The following is a 23,824-nucleotide window of genomic DNA, read 5'->3' as shown; positions in this document are numbered from 1 at the left end:
TTACCACCACCAGTATGATTGTGTGAGTGACTGGTGTGAATGAATAATGGTTTCTGTATGTATTCTTTATAAATCCAAGCCATTATTATTATTATACATCACTCAAAAAAGTACATTATTCTGTTTTCTCCTTATTTCAGTTCATGGCATTGAAAATGTATAATATAATAATAATATGATTTAAATGTAACTGTAAATGTTGGTCTAAAATAAAGATGAATACATAAATATGATCACATTTATTCCAAGAGAAAGAACTATTATAGTAAATAAATCAGTTGATGACATTTAATCCAGCGAGGCTTATCTAGACAATGTACTATTCTCAATGTGTGCACTTTTAAATTCAGTTCTAGGTTGAGTTTGCATGTTCTCACATTTTAAATGCATCTGTGTTTGGTTACTTAGTTACTCAAATTGTCCGTAGGAGCAACCAATCAGGTGACCTGTTGTGTTCTTGTTTTTTTTCATGTTATTCCTCCTTTTTAATTATGTTTTACTAGTTGCCAGAGTGTAATGAGTAAAGCAGAACAGGAATAGATCAAGTAGAAGTTTTTATTGTAATTTATAGGTAATTAATTAAGGGATTTAAGTCATTTTAGCTCATGTTATTTGTTATTTGAAAAAACTTAATATTTCTATCTGTGATTTCGTGACATTATCAATAGAGTTCAAAAAGTCCAACAATGAACAGAAATAAATAAAATGTGTTAAACTTGTCACAGAAATGCAGAATTTGAAGGTAAGATTTAAGAAAATATTCCCTTTAATCATAAAACTTGAAACCTACAAGTTCTAAAATAAAACAGAAAGCAACATGATCAACAGACAGGAAAGGGGAAACATTAGCTGGGTTTCAATTACAGATTTTTGCAAAATAAAAGCGACATTTCTAAATTTCCTCAATGGATAATTGTTCTTTGAAGGTGTTTCCATTGAAGGTTGTTGTGGAGTCTGGTAACTCATCCCGTGAGATGTTCCAAGCCTCCTTAGAACACTCTGCACTCCTTTGTTGTTTCACGTGTAATGTGGCACTAATTATTATTAAGTCTAATGATAAGAAATGTCAGGGTCTCCTCTTCAATCAATCAATTTTTATTTATAAAAAAAAAAAACAGTGATTTTCATACAAACAAAAGCAGCTCAAAGTGGTTTTACATCCGTACAAACCCCACCCACCACACACAGACACACAGGTTAAAATAAGGACAATGACACATGGCTGGTACAGAGGCTTTATTACATCAAAAGGAGCCGTTTGCCCCAGGAGCAGGACACAGACCGTGGGTACAGGGCGCTGAGACAGAGCGCCCCCAGTCCAGCACAATAATAGAAGCTATTCACCATCACTGAGGGCCACGATACAGACATCACCACTGCAGCCACGGACCACCATAGCCCCCAGTGCAGAGGAAACACTGGGATAATAATCCTAAAACTATAAAAACAACAATAAAAACACTAAAGATAACAATCCTAAAATGAATAAATAATTAATTAAAAGCTCGTTTGAAAAGGTGGGTCTTGAGCCTTTTTTAAAAAATATACACGTACCACGCCACATTTTCTCAGAGAGAAGTGGTCATGTGACCACGTATGTCATGTCATGTGACGTGTATTTGCGTAAAATACATTTCAATATTGAAACACCTGAAAAATCTCCTCATGAAAGCGTAAAAAGTGAAATTTGAGTGTTTTTATTATTATTTTTATTATTATGGTGTTTCCATCACCAGTTTTTATTGAAATATTTAGATTTAGCGCAGTTCCAAGGGTAAAGAGGAAACACAGCTATTGATCCACTGGTCCTCTACACACTCACACAAACAGTGAGGGAGGCCAATTAGCACACCTGAGTGGAAACAGGAGGGAGCCTGAACCCTCACAGCACAGACACACTGACACGTCTGAATGATGAGCCCAACAGAGACAGATTGGTTATAAAAACATGAGCAGAAATAACAGAAAAACCCTGAATCCACAGAGCAGATGGTGAGAGAAATAAAAGCAACATAAAGTAGCATGAGTGATTACTGTTGGAGTGCTGTAATAATTCATCCATCACTCTCCTTTAGTACAAACAAACATGGACGTTACACTACAGGGTGCAACATTTTATTCTGCTAATAAAACTGGAAGATAGTGGGCGTGTAGAAAAGTACAAAAAGTTTATGATCAGCCAGGAAACGTAAACTATGAACACGACACGAGGCAAATTCTGCATTTTACGCTTTTAGAGTCAGATTTACAAATAAAAATGAAGCCAAAATAGTGTCTTATTCATCATTGAATTAATAACAGACAATTTATTATATTTTATATCACATATCAGCATTTTTTTACACCAGTGGTTCTTAAAAATCATTATTTGTTCATTGTTGAACTTTTAAGACACACCTGCACCCATTACAACCCCCCCCCAAAAAAAAAAAAAAAAAACCCTGGCAAAAAACACATTCTGAAATGTATTGAACTAACAGGAACAAGTAACATCATATTTCCTAATAAATCAAAAAGTAAATTAAACTAATCTCCTCCATAAAAAAACTAATGTAAAAGTGCAGCAGTCAAACATACAGGAAATAAAGAAATATTGTTTGTATTTTAGTAACAAAAAGCTTCAGAAAACAAAAAGGAAATTCATTTTCTTCAAGTCAGCTATTGAAAGTTTGTTTATTTTTCCACATAAATCATTATTTTTGCATTTTAGTTTCATGTTGTATTTTATTCCCTGTCCATAGCTAATGAAGTCTATTGTCATTTTAATTTAAATTGTATATTTATTTTCAATTTTAATTTCTAATGCTCTTTTAATGCCTGCTTTATATTTAGGTTTCTCATTATTACATTATTACATTACATTATTAATGTTAATAATGTTTATTTTCAATGAAGAAAGATTTTAAAAAGATTGGCATGAAATGAAAATGTCCCTCTGTTTCTTGTGCTCCACCTGTCATGTGTCCATTCCCCACCAGGGGGCTGCGCCCCACACTTTGAGAAGCACTGCTTTACACAAACTTGTGACACATATTTCATTTCTATTGAGCCTATTTTGAACTAGAAATAATAAACATTTATGGTTTAACCTTTACTTGTACATGAAATTCATGTGTTAATCCTTCTGGAAAAAATATCTATAACTTTTTTTTATATAGACAGTTTTAAAAGTCTCTCTTTTTTTGAGTTTTCTCATCTTGGAAATGTAATCTTCCATTTTGAGAAGACGGATTGTAAAAGTATGAGTCAGACATACTGTGACATTTTTACTGTGGTTTTATAATGAATAAAAACAGCCTAAACTTATTACCAAAATTACATTTCATATTTATTCTAGATCATGGAAAGACAGAGCATATTGTCAGAGTGTTTAAAAGCTTTTTATTTTTAAAATGACTCACTTTATTGAAAGCTTGTCAGAAAATAAGTGTTTTCATCAGGTGGGGTATGAACATTTCCCAGTCAGTGTGAAGATGTTCTAGTCGAGGCGTTTCTATGTTGAGACAAAGTGGGGCAGTTACAGAAGGATCATAAATTGCATTGATTGTTGCCGTGCTTTATTCTCACATCTCCCAGTGACAGAGCTGCTGCATCTCTCTTTTTTCTGCTGGAACCGTAGAGCATCGATTACCGATGCTGTGCTCCACTTTATTGGAGCTCACAGTGTCTGTGACGAGGCAGCAGCAGAACGTGCTGACAGGTGGCTCCAGTGATAACGAATAAAGCTTCACTGGCAAATAATCCAGGTCACGATCAGACTGACGGAACACGTCAATACAATTTTTATTTGATTTTATTTTCTCACTTTCCTTGTGAGAGTTAGTATGTGTGGGAGCCCATCATTATTGTATCGTTACTGTATCGTCCCACCCTACTGTAGTGTCTACTGTTAGTGTTGTCAGGTGGGCCTTCATTTCTTCAAATGTTTGTTTTTGTGCAGGAAGTTTGCAGATTTGGTATCAGCTGCAAACAAACAGGAAACCAGACGTGTTCAGCCCCGTCTTCAGCAACATGGCTGATGGTCGACTTCATCGCGTCAGAATCCGCCGCGAGGCCAAAGATCTTTATGTACAGGTGAGCTGAGCCACTTATTAGCAAATGTAATGCAGTTTTACTGAAATGGGAGGAGCAGAAGGAAATTCATGTGGAATATACAGTATATGTATAATAACAAGGTCTATTGACGTATGGTGTTAAAACCTTTAGTAGCGTACATTTGAGCATTCTCTGTTTTAATCCATGTAAACAGAGGTAGAGGAGGCAGAGAACAGCGGTGCTTCATCTGTGATGTCACTCAGTCACACCCACTAATGGAGCAGCCAATCAAAGTGCAGCAGATTAGTAAAAAAAATCCTTCACTTTGGTATAAAAGCATGAGATTTGGCACAGATATTCTCTAAGGGCCACTTTTTTGGGAAAAAGGCGTTGGCCACTCAAAAATTCAATATTGAATTTTTGAAGAGCAATGGCGGCCATCTTGAAAAATGGCCGCCATTGCGATTCAATGGTTATTATATAACCAAAATATGCTCGGATTTGGCCAAACGAGTTGTCAGCGGAAAGGTCTGCTCCGTCCGAGTCTGAATATGTGCATCCCCACCAAGTAGAGTCAGGACTGAGCCCGCTAGAGGCAAAACACTCAATCGCCTCAAAGAACTTAGGAAAAATCCAAAAATGCTGTGTTTTCTGCACCCGGGGTAACCTCAGAGGAGTATGAGCAAAGGGAGCGACTTTGATACTGCTTTCTCCCAGTGACCAAGGTTACCCCTGGTGCAGGAAAACACCAAACTTCCGCGGTCTCCTACAGGCGCAATTCAGCCTCTAGCCAAAAACAAACCACATATTCGGACTCTGGGAAATTAAACGCGTCAGCTAGTGCCACATTTTTTACAAAATAAGCAATTTTTTTGCACCACGATTGAGTGTTTCGCTTCTAGCGGGCGCAGTTCTAACTCTACCCGGGGATGCACATATTCGGACTCAGGAGGACCAGAATTTTCCGTTGACACCTCGTTTTGCCCAATCTGAGCATTTTTTGGTTATATAATAACCATTGAATAGCAATGGTGGCCATCTTGAAAAATGGCCGCTGTATTACATATTTTAGTGGCCAACGCCTTTTTCCAAAGTAGTTGCCCTTTGAGAGTATCTGTGCTAAATGTGAATGAAATGAAATATGCAATGAATCTGCTGCATTATTAGATTACTGGTTTACTGACATGCTGATGTTCCACAGTCTGAACGTTTGGAACATATTTAGTCTTTGTGCTCAGTTTTATTGAAAAATCTTGATTTTCTTGCTATTGTGTTGTTAAAACATATGGAATGGATTAAAGCAGGGATGGGCAACACTATCACAGCGGGGATTACAGTATTAATACAAAGGGAAAAAGGTTTTTGTCTTTTTTTTACGCATTGTGTGTTTTTGGAGTCATTACGTATGTTTTTTTTTTGTTATTTTTTGTGTTTTTGTTGTAATTTTGTGTATTTGCCTGTGATTTTCTGCATTTATGTTGTCGATTTGTGTGATTTTGGGGTGACTCTGTATTTTTGTTTGTGTTATCTGTCATTTTGTTGACAGTTTGTGTCTGCAATGAATAAAAATGAATACAATAAAAGTACAGTGAAATAAATGCTCCTTATTTACAAATTTACAAATATGAAATTATATCTAAAAAAAATGAATCCATTTAAGCTTCTATTGGGTCCTTAAATGTGAGCATCTGACCCCAGATGAGTCCGTGCCTCACCAGTCGTTCTTACAAACAAAGCCACACACACACATTCGACCGACAGAATTAAGTCCAAATTACAGAAAACATAAATAATTGTGTAAGAACACCAAGTAAATCAGTTGTGGATATCTCAGCTCCGCCAAATGCATACATTTTATGAAAGTCCACAATATTTACAGGGCTCACAGTATTCCCACATTTTTATCACCTTTTTGAAAAAGAAATCTTTATCTTTTCCAAAATTCTGCATTTTTAATGAAATAATTCAATAAAACTTGGTCACAAACTTAAAGAAATAGAAATATTGGATATAGTCTATAACTATACATTACTTTACATACATTTATAGGGCAGACTATTGTTGAAGTTGCTCATTTTCCCGCCTGAAATTTGTGGCCCACGTGAGATCAAACTGGTTTGTATTTGGCCCTTGAACTAAAATATGTGACAATCCTGGTGTAAAGAAGGCGGGGTCCCAACCATGTCATCTACCATCATGCTTTGTTTACCATTAACTGTAAATAAGACTCATCTTTGAAACGCAATAAAGGATTATTATGTTTTTCAGCTTAGCTCATCTAATGAGAACATTTAGCAGCTTTTAGGGCAAACCTTATAAAAACAGTCATTCATCACTGCTGCAGGGAGCTATTAGCACATTAGCTGTAGGCTAACAAACTGCCTCCAGGCTACATGAACGATTGATGAAAGTCACCTCTTCTCCAGTGTGTGTGATTCAGAATGAATGTTGTAAAGTATATGTAACTATAGGAAGCCTTCCTTCATTGGTCTTTATTGAGCTCAGCGTGTGAGTCAGCACGTCCATGTGGTAATGGATGCTGGAAAGCACTTAAAGCTAATTGTGGGCTAATATTGGTTTGTGTAAAGCGCTCCAGAACACCATCTCTCCTGTTTCAGCCTCTGTCGTTGCTGCTGCCGTCCTGGCTTAGATTTCTTGTAACCGGTTTTCTTTTTGATTACTTTCCACTCCACCAGATCGACCAGGACATCCGCAGAAAGTACACGCTGTCATCCGATGCAGAGCTGATCCTAATCAGGTCCTTGACATTGGGCAAAGTCATCAGTAAGTCTCCTCATTACGATAAGCTTCCCTGGAGAGAAACACCATGTATCTGTTCCTTCACTGCTGCTCAAAGGCACTTCAGAAACTAATCTGTGCATCAGTGTATGATCGACCTGTGTTAGACACGTCAGCGTGCAACGTATGTGGTCGGATCCTTTAACCTGATGCATTTATTAACACAGGGGTTCTCAGCCCCATTTGGGGTCACGAGACACTGCAGGAGGGGGTCGAAACTAAGAATATTTTATGAACAATTTCAGCCCATTTGTGCTTATTTTTACTGTTTTTTTTGCAACTACACCAATTTTGCTATATTTTAACCTACTAATACAGTGCCCGTCAAAAGTATTCATATAGTAGGAGGAGCTTAAGTAGAGTTGTCAATTATGGCTAAATGAGTATGTGTTTGAATGTTGGATGTACAAACAGGTGTACATACTCTGTAGTGTTATAAAGGGGTTTATTTGTGGGTGCAAAATAAAAAAAAGTGTGTGAGTTTTCCCTGCTTTAATTTTATGGGACATAAATTTATAAAGTTTGCACCAATGCTGTAATTTAGGAAGAATCTGATGAAAGACATAAATTCATACAAAGAAAACTATTTATTTAGCATTTAACATTTCTTAGTGCAGGGGTGCTTATTATCCAAGGATTAGTAATTAATACACAAATGTAAATTAGCGAGCAGACTGAGAATCACTTCATCTATAAATTGTGTGTGTGTGTGTGTGTGTGTGTGTGTGTGTGTGTGTGTGTGTGTGTGTGTGTGTGTGTGTGTGTGTGTGTGTGTGTGTGTGTGTGTGTGTGTGTGTGTGTGTGTGTGACATTATGGTTAATGCTGTTTATTGTATGTGTGAAGGTGCTGTTAAAACCTTTCCTCTTTGTGGTTGTGGTACCACATAGAAAAAGCACATGCACCCATGTGTGCGTGTGTGTGTGTGTGTGCTTTGCTAGTATATCAGTGTGAGTGCGGCTGCTCAGACGACCCTCCCCCATCTCCGGTCTAACCCTCCGTCCGGTGTCACGATCTGAGTTTGTAACCTTGCTGAGATTGTAACCTAGCCCCAACCTGATCCAATCAACAAATAGAACACTTGTAAACAAAACTGAATAGATTTTGTTTTTAGCAAAAATTCATTTTCCCGTAGTGCGCATGGGCGTTTACTATCTCAGAACGATGCAACCTCAGACCGTGACACCTGTGTAATCCGCGTTGATTCCGCAGTGATTTCAAAATAAAATGAAAATAAAGTTTTTGAAACGTAATAACCAAATAAGTCTAAAATAATGGATGCATACACTCGGCGTGTGTGCAAGCTTTTAAAAAAGCGTGTCAGGGAGAAATTTGCTCCACAAACACACACGCACGCAGAACTTCCATGATTTATTAGAGAGATTTTTATCACTTTTTCTTGCTATATTTTTGCTCCTTTTAATGCTATTTTGTTAAAAATACTCCCATTTCTGACACTTCTCTATCAAAATTCAATGCTTTTTCTGCACTTTTTTTTCCACTTTCATGAAATTTTCAGCACTTATAAACCTTTTCCATCACTTTTCCACCTAATGTCACATATGTTGACCCATTATTGTCACTTTTAACTAGGGGTGTAAAGATTAATTGAGCTAGATCCTAGCTTCCTAAAGTGGGCTACTGGTATACCCCAAAGGGTACACAAATTGTCATGGGGTTATATGAAAAAAAAATAAAAATTGGAAACTAGAATATGAATGGACCCGCAGTCAGGAGCCTCCATGCATTGCCACACATTAGCCAACGTAAGACTGCCCTCTCGTGGTGACAGAGACAATCTCATCAAAAAAAGCGCAAATATGACGAGAGCTACATTGATTTGTCGATTTACATTTTTTACAGATTATTATTGTTATTGTTATTGTTACAGGATAGGTACAATTCTGAGACAGATGTAGGGCTACATTGTACGTGACATTACATCAGTGGTTACCCCTTTTTTAATATCACAATTTTTTGTAGTTTAAGTAAAAGTATAGCATACAGTTATTTAAGACTTTGTGTGCAGTGTTATAGTTTGAAAAATGATAATAATTAACACATTAATTAATTAATACAATAATTACATTTTTTAACATTATAAACTGCTAGACATTTGAGGGGACCTCATTTGAATTCTAGGCTACCCCACATGGGGTCATGACCCCAAGGTTGAAAAATGCTGCACTACATGATTATGTTTTTTTAAGTTTGCAGCGGTAGGGGGTACATGGCTTTGGGTCAAAGGTCTAAAGGGGTACGGGACTGTGGAAAGTTTCTGATCAATTAATCGATTGTTTGATCAATGATTTAGTCAAATCATCTAAACTATGAACATCGATATCCATCGCCATTTTGCCTTCCGCTTTTATTTTTTTGTTAAAACACCAAAATTTAGTTGTTGATCAAAAAAAAATTTCAAAGAATGTTTTTCATGTAAATTCTTCAAACACAGGCAATACAATTCTCAAAATGTATCAATATTGTGTTTTCATTCTTTAATGTTGAAAAAAAAAAACTATCACATTCTAAATCGAATCAAATCGAAATTGTGTCGTGGCTGTGGCATCAGCAAATATTGAATCGTTGTTCTGATAATTGATACTGTATCGGAATGAAACAGGTGATTTACACCCCTACTTTTAACCTCTTTTCACCATTTTTCATACTTATGTTTACTAATTTAGCCACATTCACGACTTGTCATGTCCATTATTTGCCAGTTTAAAAGAATTGTTCCTACTTTTTAAATTACACTACCCCAGCCAACCCCCTCCCTCCCCTCCCCTCATTTCTGCCACTTTTAATCCAATATTGACAATTTTTTAACCCATTTTGACCACTTTTTCTGTCCGTTTTTGTCCACTCTAAATTGCACCTTTTACCCAATTTTTGTGATTTTTAAAATCTCACCATCATCTTTTTGTTCACTTTTACTTATTTTATTTCTGAATAAAACAAGGATTTACATCTTTAAGATGACTATATACTATGGCCCAAATAATGAAACAAATAACACTGACTAAAATGTTTAGGTCCCGATACTGAACCTTGGGGAACTCCACATTCAATGTTCAAGCACTTAAAAAAATAGCATATTGTTGTCTTTTATCTAAATAAGTACTTAACCAGTTCAAAACAACACCCCTTAACCCATAAGTCTGCAACTTTTAAGTGAAAATATTGTAATTGATGGTGTCAAACGCTTTTATTTACAATTATATGATGCTGTTTATTTCAATCTCCTGGACTTTTAAATGGTTGTAAAATCATTCTGTCAAGTACTGTCTCTACACGTATTATTAGCATTTTTGCTTTGTTAATTCTGAAGTTTTTCTGATGTACATCTTTGTAGGCTTTGTGATTATCTTCATCAAGAATGTCCAACTATTTTGAGATGATAGCGTAGTGTAAAATACTAGATATGGGTTTTTTATCTGAGCCGTTCACACAGTTGTCTGGCTAAGAATCTTTCATTTTCAGTTTGGGTTGACGTATTAGTGAAAAATATTCCAGATGAAGTGAGCAGCTGGATGAAGAACAGCAGGTGATAAACATCTTTAGATCCCTGTCAGCGTGAGCTCACGTTTCTAGTGCTAGCGCTGCGTGTGTTCCCTCTGTGAGATTAAAAGGTCAAACAAACACAAACTCAGATGTGTAGAGTCGACCTGTGGAGACTGTTTGTGTTCACGCAGTTTATAGAAAATATCCAGAGTGTTGTTCTTTTTACTCCTTTATAATGAGTGAGGATACAGGAGGCATCCTCACTATTGTTATCACTTTTTAACTCCTACACTGTTTGTCCACTTTTGACAAATAAGATTTATGCTTGTACTTTTATAATTTGTAACTTTTAAACTTTTTGACTTATTAAATGTTTTTTTTTTCCGTATTCATTTTTATTTCTATTGCTTTTCAACTTTTTTCAACTTTTTCAACCCATTTCAACTTTTTTTTTCTTTTTCAACCCATTTCGTAGTTTTCAACCCTTTTCAAACATTTTCAGCCATATTGCTAATGTTCAGCTAATGCTAGGTTAATGCTATTGCTAGGCGAGTGTTAATGCTAGACTAATGCTAATGCTAGGCTAATGCCATTGTCAGTGCCCAATCCTTTCACGGGCCTGATAGTTTCGGATCCTTTCAATGCATGTGCGTAGACTACGTCACTTCCTTCACTCGCAGTCTTTAGGACAGAGCTCCTGGAACGTGATATTTATATGTAAACCGACTATACGACATTTGATAAATATTTTAATAGTACACATTTAAATGTGTGACTGTTTTGTGGTGTTTTTAATTGTTAATTGAAAATAAAAAAATACACAACATTGACAATCAAAAACCAAACAGAAAATAAAATAGAAGCCAAAATAAATTGGAATTCACTCAAAACTTTATAAATAGCATGGTTTCAACCTTTTAAATAGTACACTAGCTGCCGTAAAATAGTGTTTCACGCATGCGTTAAACGGATCCAAAACTATTGGGCCCACAAAAGGATTGGGCACTAAGAGCTAATGCTAGGTTAACGCTATTGCTAGGCTAATGCTAACACTAAAAAGGCTATCGTTATGCTAATGCTATGCTAAAATGAATGGTTAGCTAATGCTAATGCTAAGCTAATGCAGTGCGATGTGGGCCAGCACCTGCATCCTCACTTGCCTTTTCTTAAGGAAATGCAAATATTTTACCTATTATTATATTTATTTGTGTATATATTTTTATTTATGTAATATTAATTGTCATTGATAGTGCTTGGACTTTATTGCATTAATTACAATTGATTAATTACAAGGGAAAACAACGCACAAGAAAAATAATGCATTTAATTATGTATTTTTGACGGATGCATTTAAGTGTTTTTAATTCATTCTTACTGTCATTTCATGTGTTTTCCACAAAAACTCAAACCAAAATGACTTTCCAACACATTTGTGGTATTTTCACTGAAAGTTACGGTAAAACGATGGAGGATGGTTACACAGAAAGATCTGAATCTGTCTGAAATTAAATGTCTGGTGGATTGAGGTGATGTCACCGGGAATACTGGGAGCAAATTATAACAAAAATGGAGTTGAGCCAATCACTGTCCTCCTCGTTTGGAGAAGAAACACAAGAAATCTAGTAAATGATCTTTGATGTATTGATCAATGAGGCTCACACTCTGTCTTTATCTGATCAAAAGCAAGTATTGTCTCTAACAGCTTTTAATAAACTGCTTTCCTCCAGAACTGGCTATATATATGAAAAAAATTTCAACAAAATCAAAAAAACTCTCAAAAATATACAGAGCGCTCTCGAACACTAACTGTAATTACTTACCAATCGCGAAGTGGGAGGCTGAACTCTCAATCACCCCGAGCACTGATTTCTGGACAGAAATTTGTTGTAATACTTTTAAGATGACAAAAAACACAAACCTTCAGCTAATTCAATACAAGGTCCTCCACAGATCCCACATTACCCAACAGAAAATGCATAAAATGGGCTTCTCAGCAACAGACATCTGCTCTCAGTGCACCCAGAATACAGCGGATTCCTATCTACATGCCTTATGGCTTTGCCCCCCAGTTCAACACTTTTGGATTCTAATCACTGAAAAACTGTCCTCCATTTTGGACTGCAGGATTCCTTTATCTCCAAATCTTTGTTTGATTGGAGACCTGACAATGCTTCAACTTCCAGCAAACCAATCACAATCAATCCTTGCGGCACTAGCCATAGCAAAAAAAACAATATTACTAAATTGGAAAGACAAAAAATCCTTAAACATAAACCAATGGCAAAATCTCCTCACAGAATTTATTTCCATGGAAAAGATGTCTGCTCTCAGAAAACAAAAAAAAACAATGTGCTTTGAGGAGCGTTGGACTCCTTTTTTAATTGCATTAAATCTAAATTTTTAAAAGCCTGATGATCTAGCCTGCAAGCGACTGCCAGCACCACTCTTTACTAACGCACTAGCCCAACTGTAGGCCTGGGCCGCCTTGGGCCTCTGGGGTGGTCTTGGCCGGGATGGCTGGGGTGGGTTGCCGGGGTGTCTTGTTGCCCCGGGTGTGCATTCCTTCTGGGTGTTCACGAGGTCCCGGGGCTGTTTGATTTGGCGCTGTTGCCCCTTGCATACGCATCTGGTTGGTCTCTGGGGCTGGGGCCCTGCGTGCTCCCCTGCCGCTCCTTCCTCCTGCTCCCTGTCCCCCCGTCTCGTCCTCCCCCCCTCCTCCTCCTTTGCTCTTGCGCCCGCCATCCTGTTGGGTTGGGTGTGGGGGGCTCCCATTGGTCTGGGGCACTGGTGGGGGGGCTGTGGCTCCCGCCTGGGGGGCGGGCGGTGCCGTGCCGGGTGGGTTGGCTGGGGGGTGGTCTCGTTGGGGGGCCTGGGGTGGTGGGGTCCTTGGCTCCGGTCCGGGGGGATCCGGGGTGGGGGTAGCTTTGGGGGTGGCTGCTGCCCGGGGTCGGCGATTGCCTCCTGGGTCGCTGGGTGGCGGGGTGTGGCTGTGGGTTGCTCCGTCGGCCCTTGCGGGTCCTCGGCTTGGCTCCCTAGGGCGCGCCCTTGCCAGGGATGTCGCTTGCGCGACGAGCCAGGCGGGGCCCCCTCCGGGGCTTTTGTTTGGCCGCAATGGTTGGGGTGTGGCCGTTACGGCTAGGGGTGTGGGGTGGGGGGTGCTATGGGGCCTCCCCGGGGGTCGTGTTGGGTGGGTGTGCGGGGGCGCGGCGCGTGGCTCTTGGCCTGGTGGATCCGCGTCGGGATTGGCTGGTCTGCTGGCTGGGTGCACCGGGCGCCGTGGGCGCCATTCCGGGGCGGGGGCGTCCCGGGGGTGGATCCGTGGTCTGGGTGTCCGGGGGCGTGCTCTCCTGTCATCTGCCCGGGGACCGGCCGTGGCGCGTGGCGGCGCTGCGCAGCCTTGGGCGGGGCGGGGCTGGTGGCCTGGGGCCCGCTGTCGTCCGGGGTGTGCTGGCGTCGGGGGGGTGTCTCGTGCCGGTGCGTGGGTCGTCGGGGATCGCCTCCGTGGGGGGGGGGGGCTCTACTGGCGCCGTTGGTGTGGGATGGCGGTACCGGGCTGGGGGTGCTTCGGTACTCGGGCTTGCCGGTCCGTGGCTGGCGGGGTGGCCCTGCTTGGCGGTAGATGGTGTCCTCTTTCGTCGGGGGGGCCGGGGCCGCCTCCCGGTGGAGAGTGTTATATCGTGGCGCCGGGTGGGCCTGTGCTGGCCCTGGTGCGGGCACGGGCCTCCCCCCTGCTCGGCCGCCCTCCTTGGCGGCGGGGGGGCGTCGCTCTGGGCCGGCGTGCGGCGGGGGTCGCCCCCTGGAGCACCGGGGGATGGGGTTGGTGCCTGGCTGCGCCCGGGGGTGGGGGGTGCCGCCGTGCTCCGCGGGGCCGTCGCGGTCTGGGGGGGTGCCGTGGGGGGGGTCTCCGGCTTTGCTGCTCCGGGGCCCGCAGTGCCGCTTGCCCGTCTGCACCATCTACCCTCTCGCGTGGCCCGCCATGCGGACGGGCCCGGCTCGCACCAGACAGGCCTCCTACATGTACACTTCACCTCACTCCCAGCTGGTCTGGCTCACTCACATAATGCACCACACACCCATACCCAACCCTTGGGGGGCTGGATGGTGGGACTGGGGGTGGAGGGGGCCGCCACCTGTGTCACTATGTAGTGGCGTGGGGGCGGCACTCCCACCTCTAGTTACCATACTAATCCCTCCAATTTTAATCGCACTTCAACATGCCACCCCCCGGAGGGTGTACTCACCTACACCCTCCGGCCTATTACACCACATACACATATATCCACAGAGGCAGGATGGGGAGCACCGCTCCCCTCCTTCCCCCTTCTTTTAATTACACCCCATACATTCACTGAACACACATTCACACAGGGGATAGGGAAGTGCCTCTCCATTGGGGAATGGAGAGGCACCATAACAGGGTGCTGGGTTGGTTCACATATTTGGGCCTCTCCGGTGGGGGCCTGGCTCCTCTGTTGGTGGCTGGGCCACTGCTTAGAGTAAAAATACATCAGGATGGTGCGGTCGGGCGTGGCGGTGGGTCTCGGGGGGGCTTTGCTGGGGTCTCTCCTTGCGGGGTCTTTCCGGGCGGTGTCGGCCTGGTGGGGCGCGGGGGTGCTTCCTCCCCTTGGGTGTGGCTGGGTGCTTGTTTCGTCTCCTGGTGGCCTTGGGGGCGGGCCCCGCGGTGTGCGGGCCCGGGGCGGCCTGCCTCGCCGGTTTGGGGGGTGGGTGTGCTGGGGGTGTGCTGGTGTCCTCGCCGGGGTTGGGGCGGGGTTGCTTGGCGCCTCGGGGTGATGCTGTTTACTGGGGGGCGGCGCTAGCTGTTCCGGTGGTGGAGGTTGCTGTCGGCCGCCTGGTGGGTCTATCCTGCCGTTTGCGGACTGGTGGGTGGGTCCGGGGCATCTTTGGCTGGGGGCTGCTGTCCCGCACTTGATGTGTGCCATTGGGGTGCCTCCGTCCCCGCGGTGGGGATCGCCGGTTGCTCGCGGGCCGGCGGGGTGCGCTGCTCCGTGGCTGGCGCTGTCCGGGGGGCGGCGGGCCCTGGGCTGCTGGCCGTGGGCTGTCCGGGGCTGTGCGGTCCTGCTGGGCCGTGGCCGGGTCCCGGGCGGGGGGTCGGGCCCCTGCTGGCTCTGGGCTCGCCGGCGGGTGCCCACTGGCTGCCTGTTCGGCGCGGTTCTGGTCGTCTGCTGGGCGTGGGCTTCGGCTCCTCCGCTGGGGCCTCGGGCAGGGAGTTCTCTGGGCCCTCCCCTCGGGGGGTTGGGCGCGGGGGGGGGGTGGGGGGGTTGATGGGGTGGGGGGTCTGGGGGTTGGGGGTGGGATCGGTGGCGTGGTGCGCTGGGTCCTTGGCTCCTTGGGGCTTTCTCGGGTGTGTATGGGGGGGCGATGGCTGCCTCTCGGCTTGGGATCTTGGGGGCGTTCGGGGGACTGCTTGGCCGTGGGGTGGTCGCCGGGGGCCCTTAGGCTGCCTGCTCTTGCTGCTGGCCTGACTGCTTCTTCGGGCCCGGGGGCGGCTCTTGGGTTTTGCAGTGGCGGTACTTGGAAATACATTTGTCATGGATGCACTGGCCTTGGGCTGTGGGATAACACTCATACTGGGCTCAACCTTAGACACGTTGTTCCCAAATACCTGTTTTATGGAATTTCCACTCACCTCTTCCTCTGTTCACAGCCACCACCATTATTCCTAAACCACACACTGGTCACCAAACTGGCTTGACAACACAACAATAAACACAATATACACAACCACAATTTCACATCGCATCACTTAAAACTATTCCCCACCCATTCCATATCCTATCTTGTATCCCTCTTCCCTGTTAACTTCCCCACCCCCCTCCAACCCCTCACCTTGGTGTAACACTGCCCTCTCTTTTTTACATCCTCCCTTTAATAAAGTATTTCTTACCCTTCCCTAGGGAGGGCTGGTGACGGTCACAATTATGCAATGAAATAAATAAATTTATTTAATTGCAATAATAAAATATGCATTGCTGTCAAAAGATTGCACTTCTTGTAGTGTTAACCTTCGACAGCATGTGCAGACAAGGTAAAAAAAAAAAAAAAAAAAAAAAAAAATAATAAACTGCTTTTTATTTCTTTTTCTTTTACACTTAATGAAGGTGAGTCTGGAGAGACATTCACTGACTCAGAGGAGTTTGGGTCATGAATGTAATGAAATAATCTTCCTTATGAAATCAGTTCTTGGCTGTCACAGCAACGTCGATGAGTCTTAATCAGCCAACAAAGACATAAAAATGACACTTTAGATTTCACACAAACTGTTTCTGTTCTCAGGAAGTGACTATTTGGAAGAGGCAGTAATCCAAGCCGGTTCCAAAGGTTTCGTCGGATGCCTCTCGTCTGTGCAGTTCAACCACATGGCTCCTCTGAAAGCAGCGCTGCTAAACCGAGGAAGTTCTCTGGTCTCTGTCCGGGGCCAGTTGGTTCAGTCCAACTGTGGCTCTCTGGCAGAGTCCATCACGTCCCACAACCTACGAGGTAATGTGTCTGCGTCACTGCTATGTATTACATTTCTATAAATAGAGCTTCTACTAAACCATTGCAGTGTTTAACCACAATGATTTCCTAATTTTGAAAGTATCTGGTGTAAGAGGAAGTAAAAGGTGGAGAATGGGTGATGGAGGGGGTGGGGGGTGCCTCAGAGGAACGGTTGATATATTACAACATGGACTGTTGACCTTCAGTATGTGACTCTGAGAGGAACTTATTCAACATATCTGAGATACTGTAGTATAGAGTGTAAATACATACTGATCATTTGCTGTTGTGTTGTAGCACTCTAGAATGGTCTTAGGCTCAAGACCACTATTTGACTGACCAAACCCAGGCTTGATTACTGCCATGATTGTTGAATCAAGAAATCATTTAAAATAAAACCTGTCAGACACATTCAAGTAGAAAAAGAAACAGGATCCAAAGAAGTTTAACTCATTAACTGCCATCCATTTTCAGAACGGCTAAGTTTTATTTGCAGTGAACACACATTACGCGAGTCTGATTATTCTCAATGGGAATACAGTATATGAACAGTCTACATCCTCCAGAATTTCATTGTGAACTTTTGCATATTTTTCACTTAGAGTTGAGTTTATGAAGGATATAAAGTAAAACCTAACCAGAAACATAAAAAACAAGATGTATTTTTCCCAAAACTGAACTAATTTTACCTTAACTTCTGATCTCCCTCTCTGATCTTCCATGGAACTTTTATTAGGAAGGGTCTTCCTGCTATTATTTTAAATCAAATCTGGTGTTATTTAATATTCTGTCACTTTTTTAACTACAAAGTGGCCTCATCTCTGGCCTCCATCTCGCGTGTGATAATGATATGATCTCAAAGACTTAAAGAGCTTAGCTTTCATAAAACTGTCAGACCCAGTTTATAAAGAGATGGAGTTCAGCAGCAGCAGAAGATGAATGAAAGTCACTTCTGTTAGAAAACGCCTGTGTGACGATGATCATCAGAATCAGAATCATTTTTGGGCCAGGTACAGTTTAGAACAATACAAGGAATTTGACTTGGTAGTTGCAGCAAAGAACACACATCAACACACCGGAGCAGCCATTTGTGATGATGATGATGATGATGATGATGATGATGTGTGACTTCGTGCTTCTTCAGATCAATCTGCAGCAACAAATAAAGAGAAGGATCTGCCTGCTGGGGATTCCCTCAATGGTGTGGCACTTATTGCAGGTGAGGCTTTACAAACACTTCCTGTTTTTTAATACGAGCAGCCATGTGACCACAGCCTCCTGTGTGCTGGACAAGTAAGGCCAGTTTAATCCAGAATGAAAAACATTCCCAACCCAGTTCTATCTTCGGTGCTGCACCAGAGAAATACAGATTACTATGAAGGTAAAACAATTGTGATTAGATGAATATTGTTCTTCACTGTGTGAATTCACTTTAAACCTCCTTAATTATAAAACAATAATATAATGTTTGTCATATGACCTCAAGAATTGTTGTTCAGTTAAAAAAAAATCATTTTTTAGGAATTTATATGTCAATATTTGTGAGAAATGTTATGTTGTGGGGGAAAAACCTTTTTTTTTTTACCAAAATAAATAGAAATTTGAAAATACTAGTTACAGCCCCCTCTAGGAGCTCATATCAAAAGGGGCCGCAACATGAACAAAGCCGAACACAAATAGAGATTATTAAAATAATTCTTAAAAAAGTGACAACAGAATCAAAAATAACTCAAAGAAACAGAAGGGACTGGAGATCCTGGCCAATCTGAACCAAAGTAGAGGACACTGGGCCGACCCTATACAGAACCGTCGCACCCAGCATCCACCCTCTAAACTACAAAAAGGTACAAAACACTAAATCTATATAAACACAAAGGACGACCAGACATCTCCAGTCCAAACTAAAATAAAACCTACAAAATGTGAAGTGTGAAGCTGAGGGACTCTCCCCACATGTCTACTGCTGGTCCAATGTTGTGCCTCTCTCCTGGTTCTCTCAGCACTTTATACAGCTCCTCCTCCCTCTCCACCTGATTACTGTTGTGAATCAGGTGGATTATTATTATTATTATTATTATTATTATTATTATTATTATTAGTGTCCGATGTCCCAGAATGGGACAGAGGAACCTATTGTTTTTAATTATTATTATTATTATAGTCTATCCATAAACTCTGGGTCAACAAACCCCGCAGTGGGAAACTCTGGGTATCTGGTTCCATTACAGCTGGTATGAAGTGGGTCAATCAACCGTGAGGATGTAAACCTTGGGTTCCTTATGTGCACTGGCACGATAAAAAGCCATCATCAATGGAGATAACACGGACTACCATGGCAACCACCCGGAAGAGAGCGGTTTATTCAAACCAATGGGTGAAATAAGCAGGTGTTTATATGGGAATATGAGCCTGTTCTAAAGGTGTTCACACACAACACCACTTCAGCGACTATAGTCGCTTAAATTGCCTGTGATGAGTCGCTTGAACATCGTCTGTGGAGCCAGATGCTGCACGGAGAGGGCTGATCACTTCTTCTCCGGCCGTATGTTTACAGCACTTATCATAGACAGCTCCACTTTGGTTTGCATTATCAACTTACAAAGTTGATAAGAATAACTGAAATATCTAAAACTGAACTATTTAAAACACTTTATAATTTTCTTTCATGTTTTCTCCCATGATGTATTTATAGAACTTTATGGTCCGTAGTTGTTTTGTCGGTGCTGTTGAATCCATCTTCTCTTCAAACAGGTCATGTGATGCTTACTTCTTGTTCTCTGTTTGTTCCTCAGGTGCAATAACAGCGGCCGTGTTCCTCTCGGTTTTCGTCCTGGCCGTGGTAACCCGCCTCCTGTACCGGCGCCGGACCCAGAGGAGCAGTGATGGCACCAAGGAGCCTCCACAACAACAACAACTACCACCACAGAGCAGCAGGACTGAGCTTCACCTGCACCACTCGCTGAGGGACAACATGAAGGAGTATTACATCTGAGCACAGGGACGACTAGGAGGACGAGGAGGACTACGGCTAACATGTGACTTTAGGAATGAGGACCAGCAGAAACCAGGACTGCGTTGGACTCATCTTTATACGTGATTGGCTGAGAGGAACACATACTTTTACTGACCTCATAGGAAGGATAACTGACGTCTGTAAAGGAATATGAGCAGCGAGAGGAAGCACCATGAGCTGCTGCTGAATCAGGGCTGGACATGGACATGGATCTGGATCTGTACCAGGACCAGGACCAGGAGCTGGATCTAGACCTGGAGCTGGATCTGGATCTGGATCTAGACCTGGAGCTGGATCTGGATCTGGATCTTCTCACATGGAGAACATGGAAGCTCCACTGTGGACTCACAGCATGGACCTGCTCCTCTCCACAGATGAGTGTGTACCACGGTTGGGGTCAATTACATTTTTAAATTACAATTATGCTTTCAATTATCCATATTCAATTACAATTCAATTGCAAGTGCATTTGACGGACATTTTTCCCAATTCACAATTAAATTACGATGATTTTCTATCCCCTGAAAGCCAATTACAATTACGTTCTCAATTATTAAAGTTCAGTTACAGTTCATCACAAACACTGAGCCTAAATAACCCCATAAAACATATTTTTCCTCTTGTGTTAGCTTTTCTGTTAGCATCTCATATGCTAACTGCTTGGTTTTGACCCATGTTTTATATCAGTTTTAACCCTCGGGGCCCCTTTGGGGACCAAACGTGAACCTTCTACTTATTCAGTGTTTTAAACTCTCAATATCTCATTCAGTTTAATTGCACGAACCTTGGCCAGGGGGTTTCCTTTAATATCATGTTCATAATAATATGATCACTTTAATTGCAAGATGTATAGAACAAAAGATGTAAAATGTACCAACACTCTGAGTTCAGGACCCATTTGGTCCCATTGACTCCCATTATTACCACATATTAGGGATATACTGTTATCCTGACATATAACATTATTAAATAACAGACCTTTACCCAGAAACTTAACTTCAAAATACAAAATGCACTGAATTTTGACATTGAAAACAATTGTGTTTTAATGACAAATAGGGCAACAACACAAAACTGTATAAAATATAATGAAAAACTTTATGGTTAGGTCTGAAGTTGATGAAAAGATCTAATGTGAAAAAAGTGAAGAAAAAAAATATTTATTTATGGCATTTTGAAGACCCTTTTATGAAGGGTACAGTTTTGGTACCTACGGTAAAAGAGTGTAGGTTTTTTGTTGGGTTTTTTTTCAATAAATGCTCATAACTCTAAAAGTAATAATATCTCAAAATCAATGTTTCTATCAATTATTGACCTAGTCAAGGCTGTAATAACTTCATACAAAATATTCCACTTTGCACCTTATTTGGTGATATTTGTGTTTTTCTTATTAAAAAAAAAGTGTTTTTATGACAGAAAGGATATAAAAAGGTTAAAAAAATGTATATATATATATATATATAAACTCTTCCTCACCCACCGCAGGCGGTCTCTTTTGTCACTCTTCCAGTTTGGAGGTCACTGCCCTGAGTGCCCCGACGACCACGGGCACCCTCCAGACCTTCTCCAGCTCTTCTCTGAGCTCCTGGTATTTTTCAAGTTTCTCATGTTCCTTTTTCCTGATGTTGCAGTCACTCAGTGTTGCTATGTCAACCACAACGGCTTTCCTCTGCTCTTTGTCCACCACCACAATGTCTGGTTGGTTCTCCATTACCATTCTGTCCGTCTGTATCTGGAAGTCCCACAGGATCTTGGCTCCGTCATTCTCTACCACCTTTGGAGGTGTTTCCCATTTTGACCTTGGGGTTTCCAGCCCATACTCTGCACAGATGTTCCTGTACACTATACCAGCCACTTGGTTATGGTGCTCCATGTGAGCTTTCCCTGCCAGCATCTTACACCCTGCAGTTATGTGCTGGATTGTCTCATTGGCCTCTTTGCACTGTCTACACCTGGGGTCCTGTCTGGTGTGGTAGATCTGAGCCTCTATTGCTCTGGTGCTCAAGGCCTGCTCCTGTGCAGCCATGATGAGTGTCTCTGTGCTGTCCTTTAGTCCAGCTCTGTCTAGCCATTGGTATAATTTCTTGATATCCACCACTTCAGTTATGTTTCGGTGGTACATCCCGTGTAGGGGCTTGTCCTCCCATGATGGAACCTCCAGCACCTCATCTTCTGTTCCCCACTGTCTGAGACATTCACTGAGCACGTCATCTGTTGGAGCCTTGTCCTTGATGTACTTATGAATCTTGGATGTTTTATCCTGGATAGTGGCTTTCACACTCAAGAGTCCTCGTCCTCCTTCCTTCCGGCTAGCGTACAGAGTGCTGGATTTGGGGTGGAACCCTCCGTGCATGGTTAGGAGCTTTCGCGTCTTAACATCTGTGGTCTGTATCTCATCCTTTGGCCAGCTTATTATTCCTGCAGGGTATCTGATTACTGGCAGGGCATAGCTGTTTATTGCCCGGGTCTTGTTCTTGCCATTGAGCTGGCTTCTTACGACCTGTCTTACTCGTTGGAAGTATTTGGCCGTAGCCGCTTTCCTTGTCACCTCTTCGAGGTTGCCATTTGCTTGTGGGATTCCGAGGTACTTGTAACTGTCCTCAATGTCTGCTGTTGTTCCTTCTGGGAGTGAGACCCCTTCTGTGTGGACTACCTTCCCTCTCTTAGTCACCATCCGACCACATTTCTCTAGTCCGAATGACATCCCAATGTCTGCACTGTATATCCGGGTGGTATGGATCAGTGATTCGATGTCTCGCTCATTCTTAGCGTACAGCTTGATGTCATCCATGTAGAGGAGGTGACTGATGGTGGCCCCGTTCCTGAGTCGGTATCCATAGCCAGTCTTGTTGATTATTTGGCTGAGGGGGTTCAGACCTATGCAGAACAGCAGTGGGGACAGGGCGTCTCCTTGGAATATGCCACATTTGATGGAGACTTGTGCAAGTGGCTTGCCATTGGCTTCAAGGGTGGTTTTCCACAGCCTCATCGAGTTTGCAATGAAGGCTCTTAGAGTCCTGTTGATGCTGTATAGCTCCAGGTATTCAATGATCCAAGTATGTGGCATTGAGTCGTAGGCCTTCTTGTAATCAATCCAGGCAGTGCTCAGGTTAGTATGTCGGGTTCTGCAGTCTCGAGCGACATGATATATATATATATATATATATATATATATATATATATATATATATATATATATATATATATATACAGAAATATAATTAAAACTTAATATCTATGGTTAGGTCTGGAGTTGTTGAAAAGTTCTGATGTGAAAAATTATTTACAGCATTTTTGTTTTATGCAGTATATTGTTTTGGTAGCTAAACATAAAAATTGTAACTTTTTTTAAAGGTGCCCTGAGGGATGAAATACATTAAAAACAATTAGCTATCATCTAATTTGTTTCTCACTTAATAATTCACTTCTTATGTAATAGAACTGTAACATGATTTCCTAGTTTTACATTTAATTAAATTGTAATTGACAGTATTTATATAATAATAGATTTTTTCAATTACAATTTTAATTATAATTCCACAATAATTGTAATAAATGACCAATTACATGATTACAGTTATAATTGACCCCAACCCTGGTGTGTGTGTGTGTGTGTGTGTGTGTGTGTGTGTGTGTGTGTGTGTGTGTGTGTGTGTGTGTGTGTGTGTGTGTACACACACACAGATTAGCAGAAAACATTTTTTTCTAAGACTTCAAACGCTTGAGGAGTTTATGCATCACAGCTGAATATTCTTGTTATCAATACTGGCAGTGTCTGACAGGTAGGCGTGGCTTGTACGATATACGCGCACACACATTTGTTGTTTATTGGTGTGTTGGGGAACGTTGTGCTATTATTGAACAGAGAGGCCAACACTGCCTACTGTAAGAGTGCCTAATCCATTCTTTTCTCTTTTTATTTACTTTCCTCCTGTTTGCAGCAGCCTTGTCTTTTTCACTCTCGTCACACACACACA

At 42.1% G+C, this 23,824-nt stretch overlaps 1 protein-coding gene across 1 annotated transcript in view; it reads left to right on the top strand.

Annotated features, from left to right (window-relative positions):
- Window positions 1-21,619, top strand: part of LOC114455403 (contactin-associated protein-like 5) — a 202,589-nt gene extending 180,970 nt beyond the window's left edge. Inside the window, exons 20-24 of the mRNA XM_028436622.1 lie at window positions 3,941-4,074; window positions 6,732-6,819; window positions 16,631-16,834; window positions 17,979-18,053; window positions 19,627-21,619. Coding sequence (XP_028292423.1) covers window positions 3,941-4,074; window positions 6,732-6,819; window positions 16,631-16,834; window positions 17,979-18,053; window positions 19,627-19,826 — 701 coding nt within the window. The 3' untranslated portion in view covers window positions 19,827-21,619. The remainder of the gene's footprint in view (window positions 1-3,940; window positions 4,075-6,731; window positions 6,820-16,630; window positions 16,835-17,978; window positions 18,054-19,626) is intronic.
- Window positions 21,620-23,824: the final 2,205 nt, after the last annotated feature.

This window comes from Gouania willdenowi, chromosome 21 (genome assembly GCF_900634775.1).
Source record: "Gouania willdenowi chromosome 21, fGouWil2.1, whole genome shotgun sequence".
Taxonomy (NCBI): domain Eukaryota; kingdom Metazoa; phylum Chordata; class Actinopteri; order Blenniiformes; family Gobiesocidae; genus Gouania; species Gouania willdenowi.
Note: the sequence above shows the minus strand (reverse complement) of the source record. Positions and strands in the feature narration are given on the sequence as shown.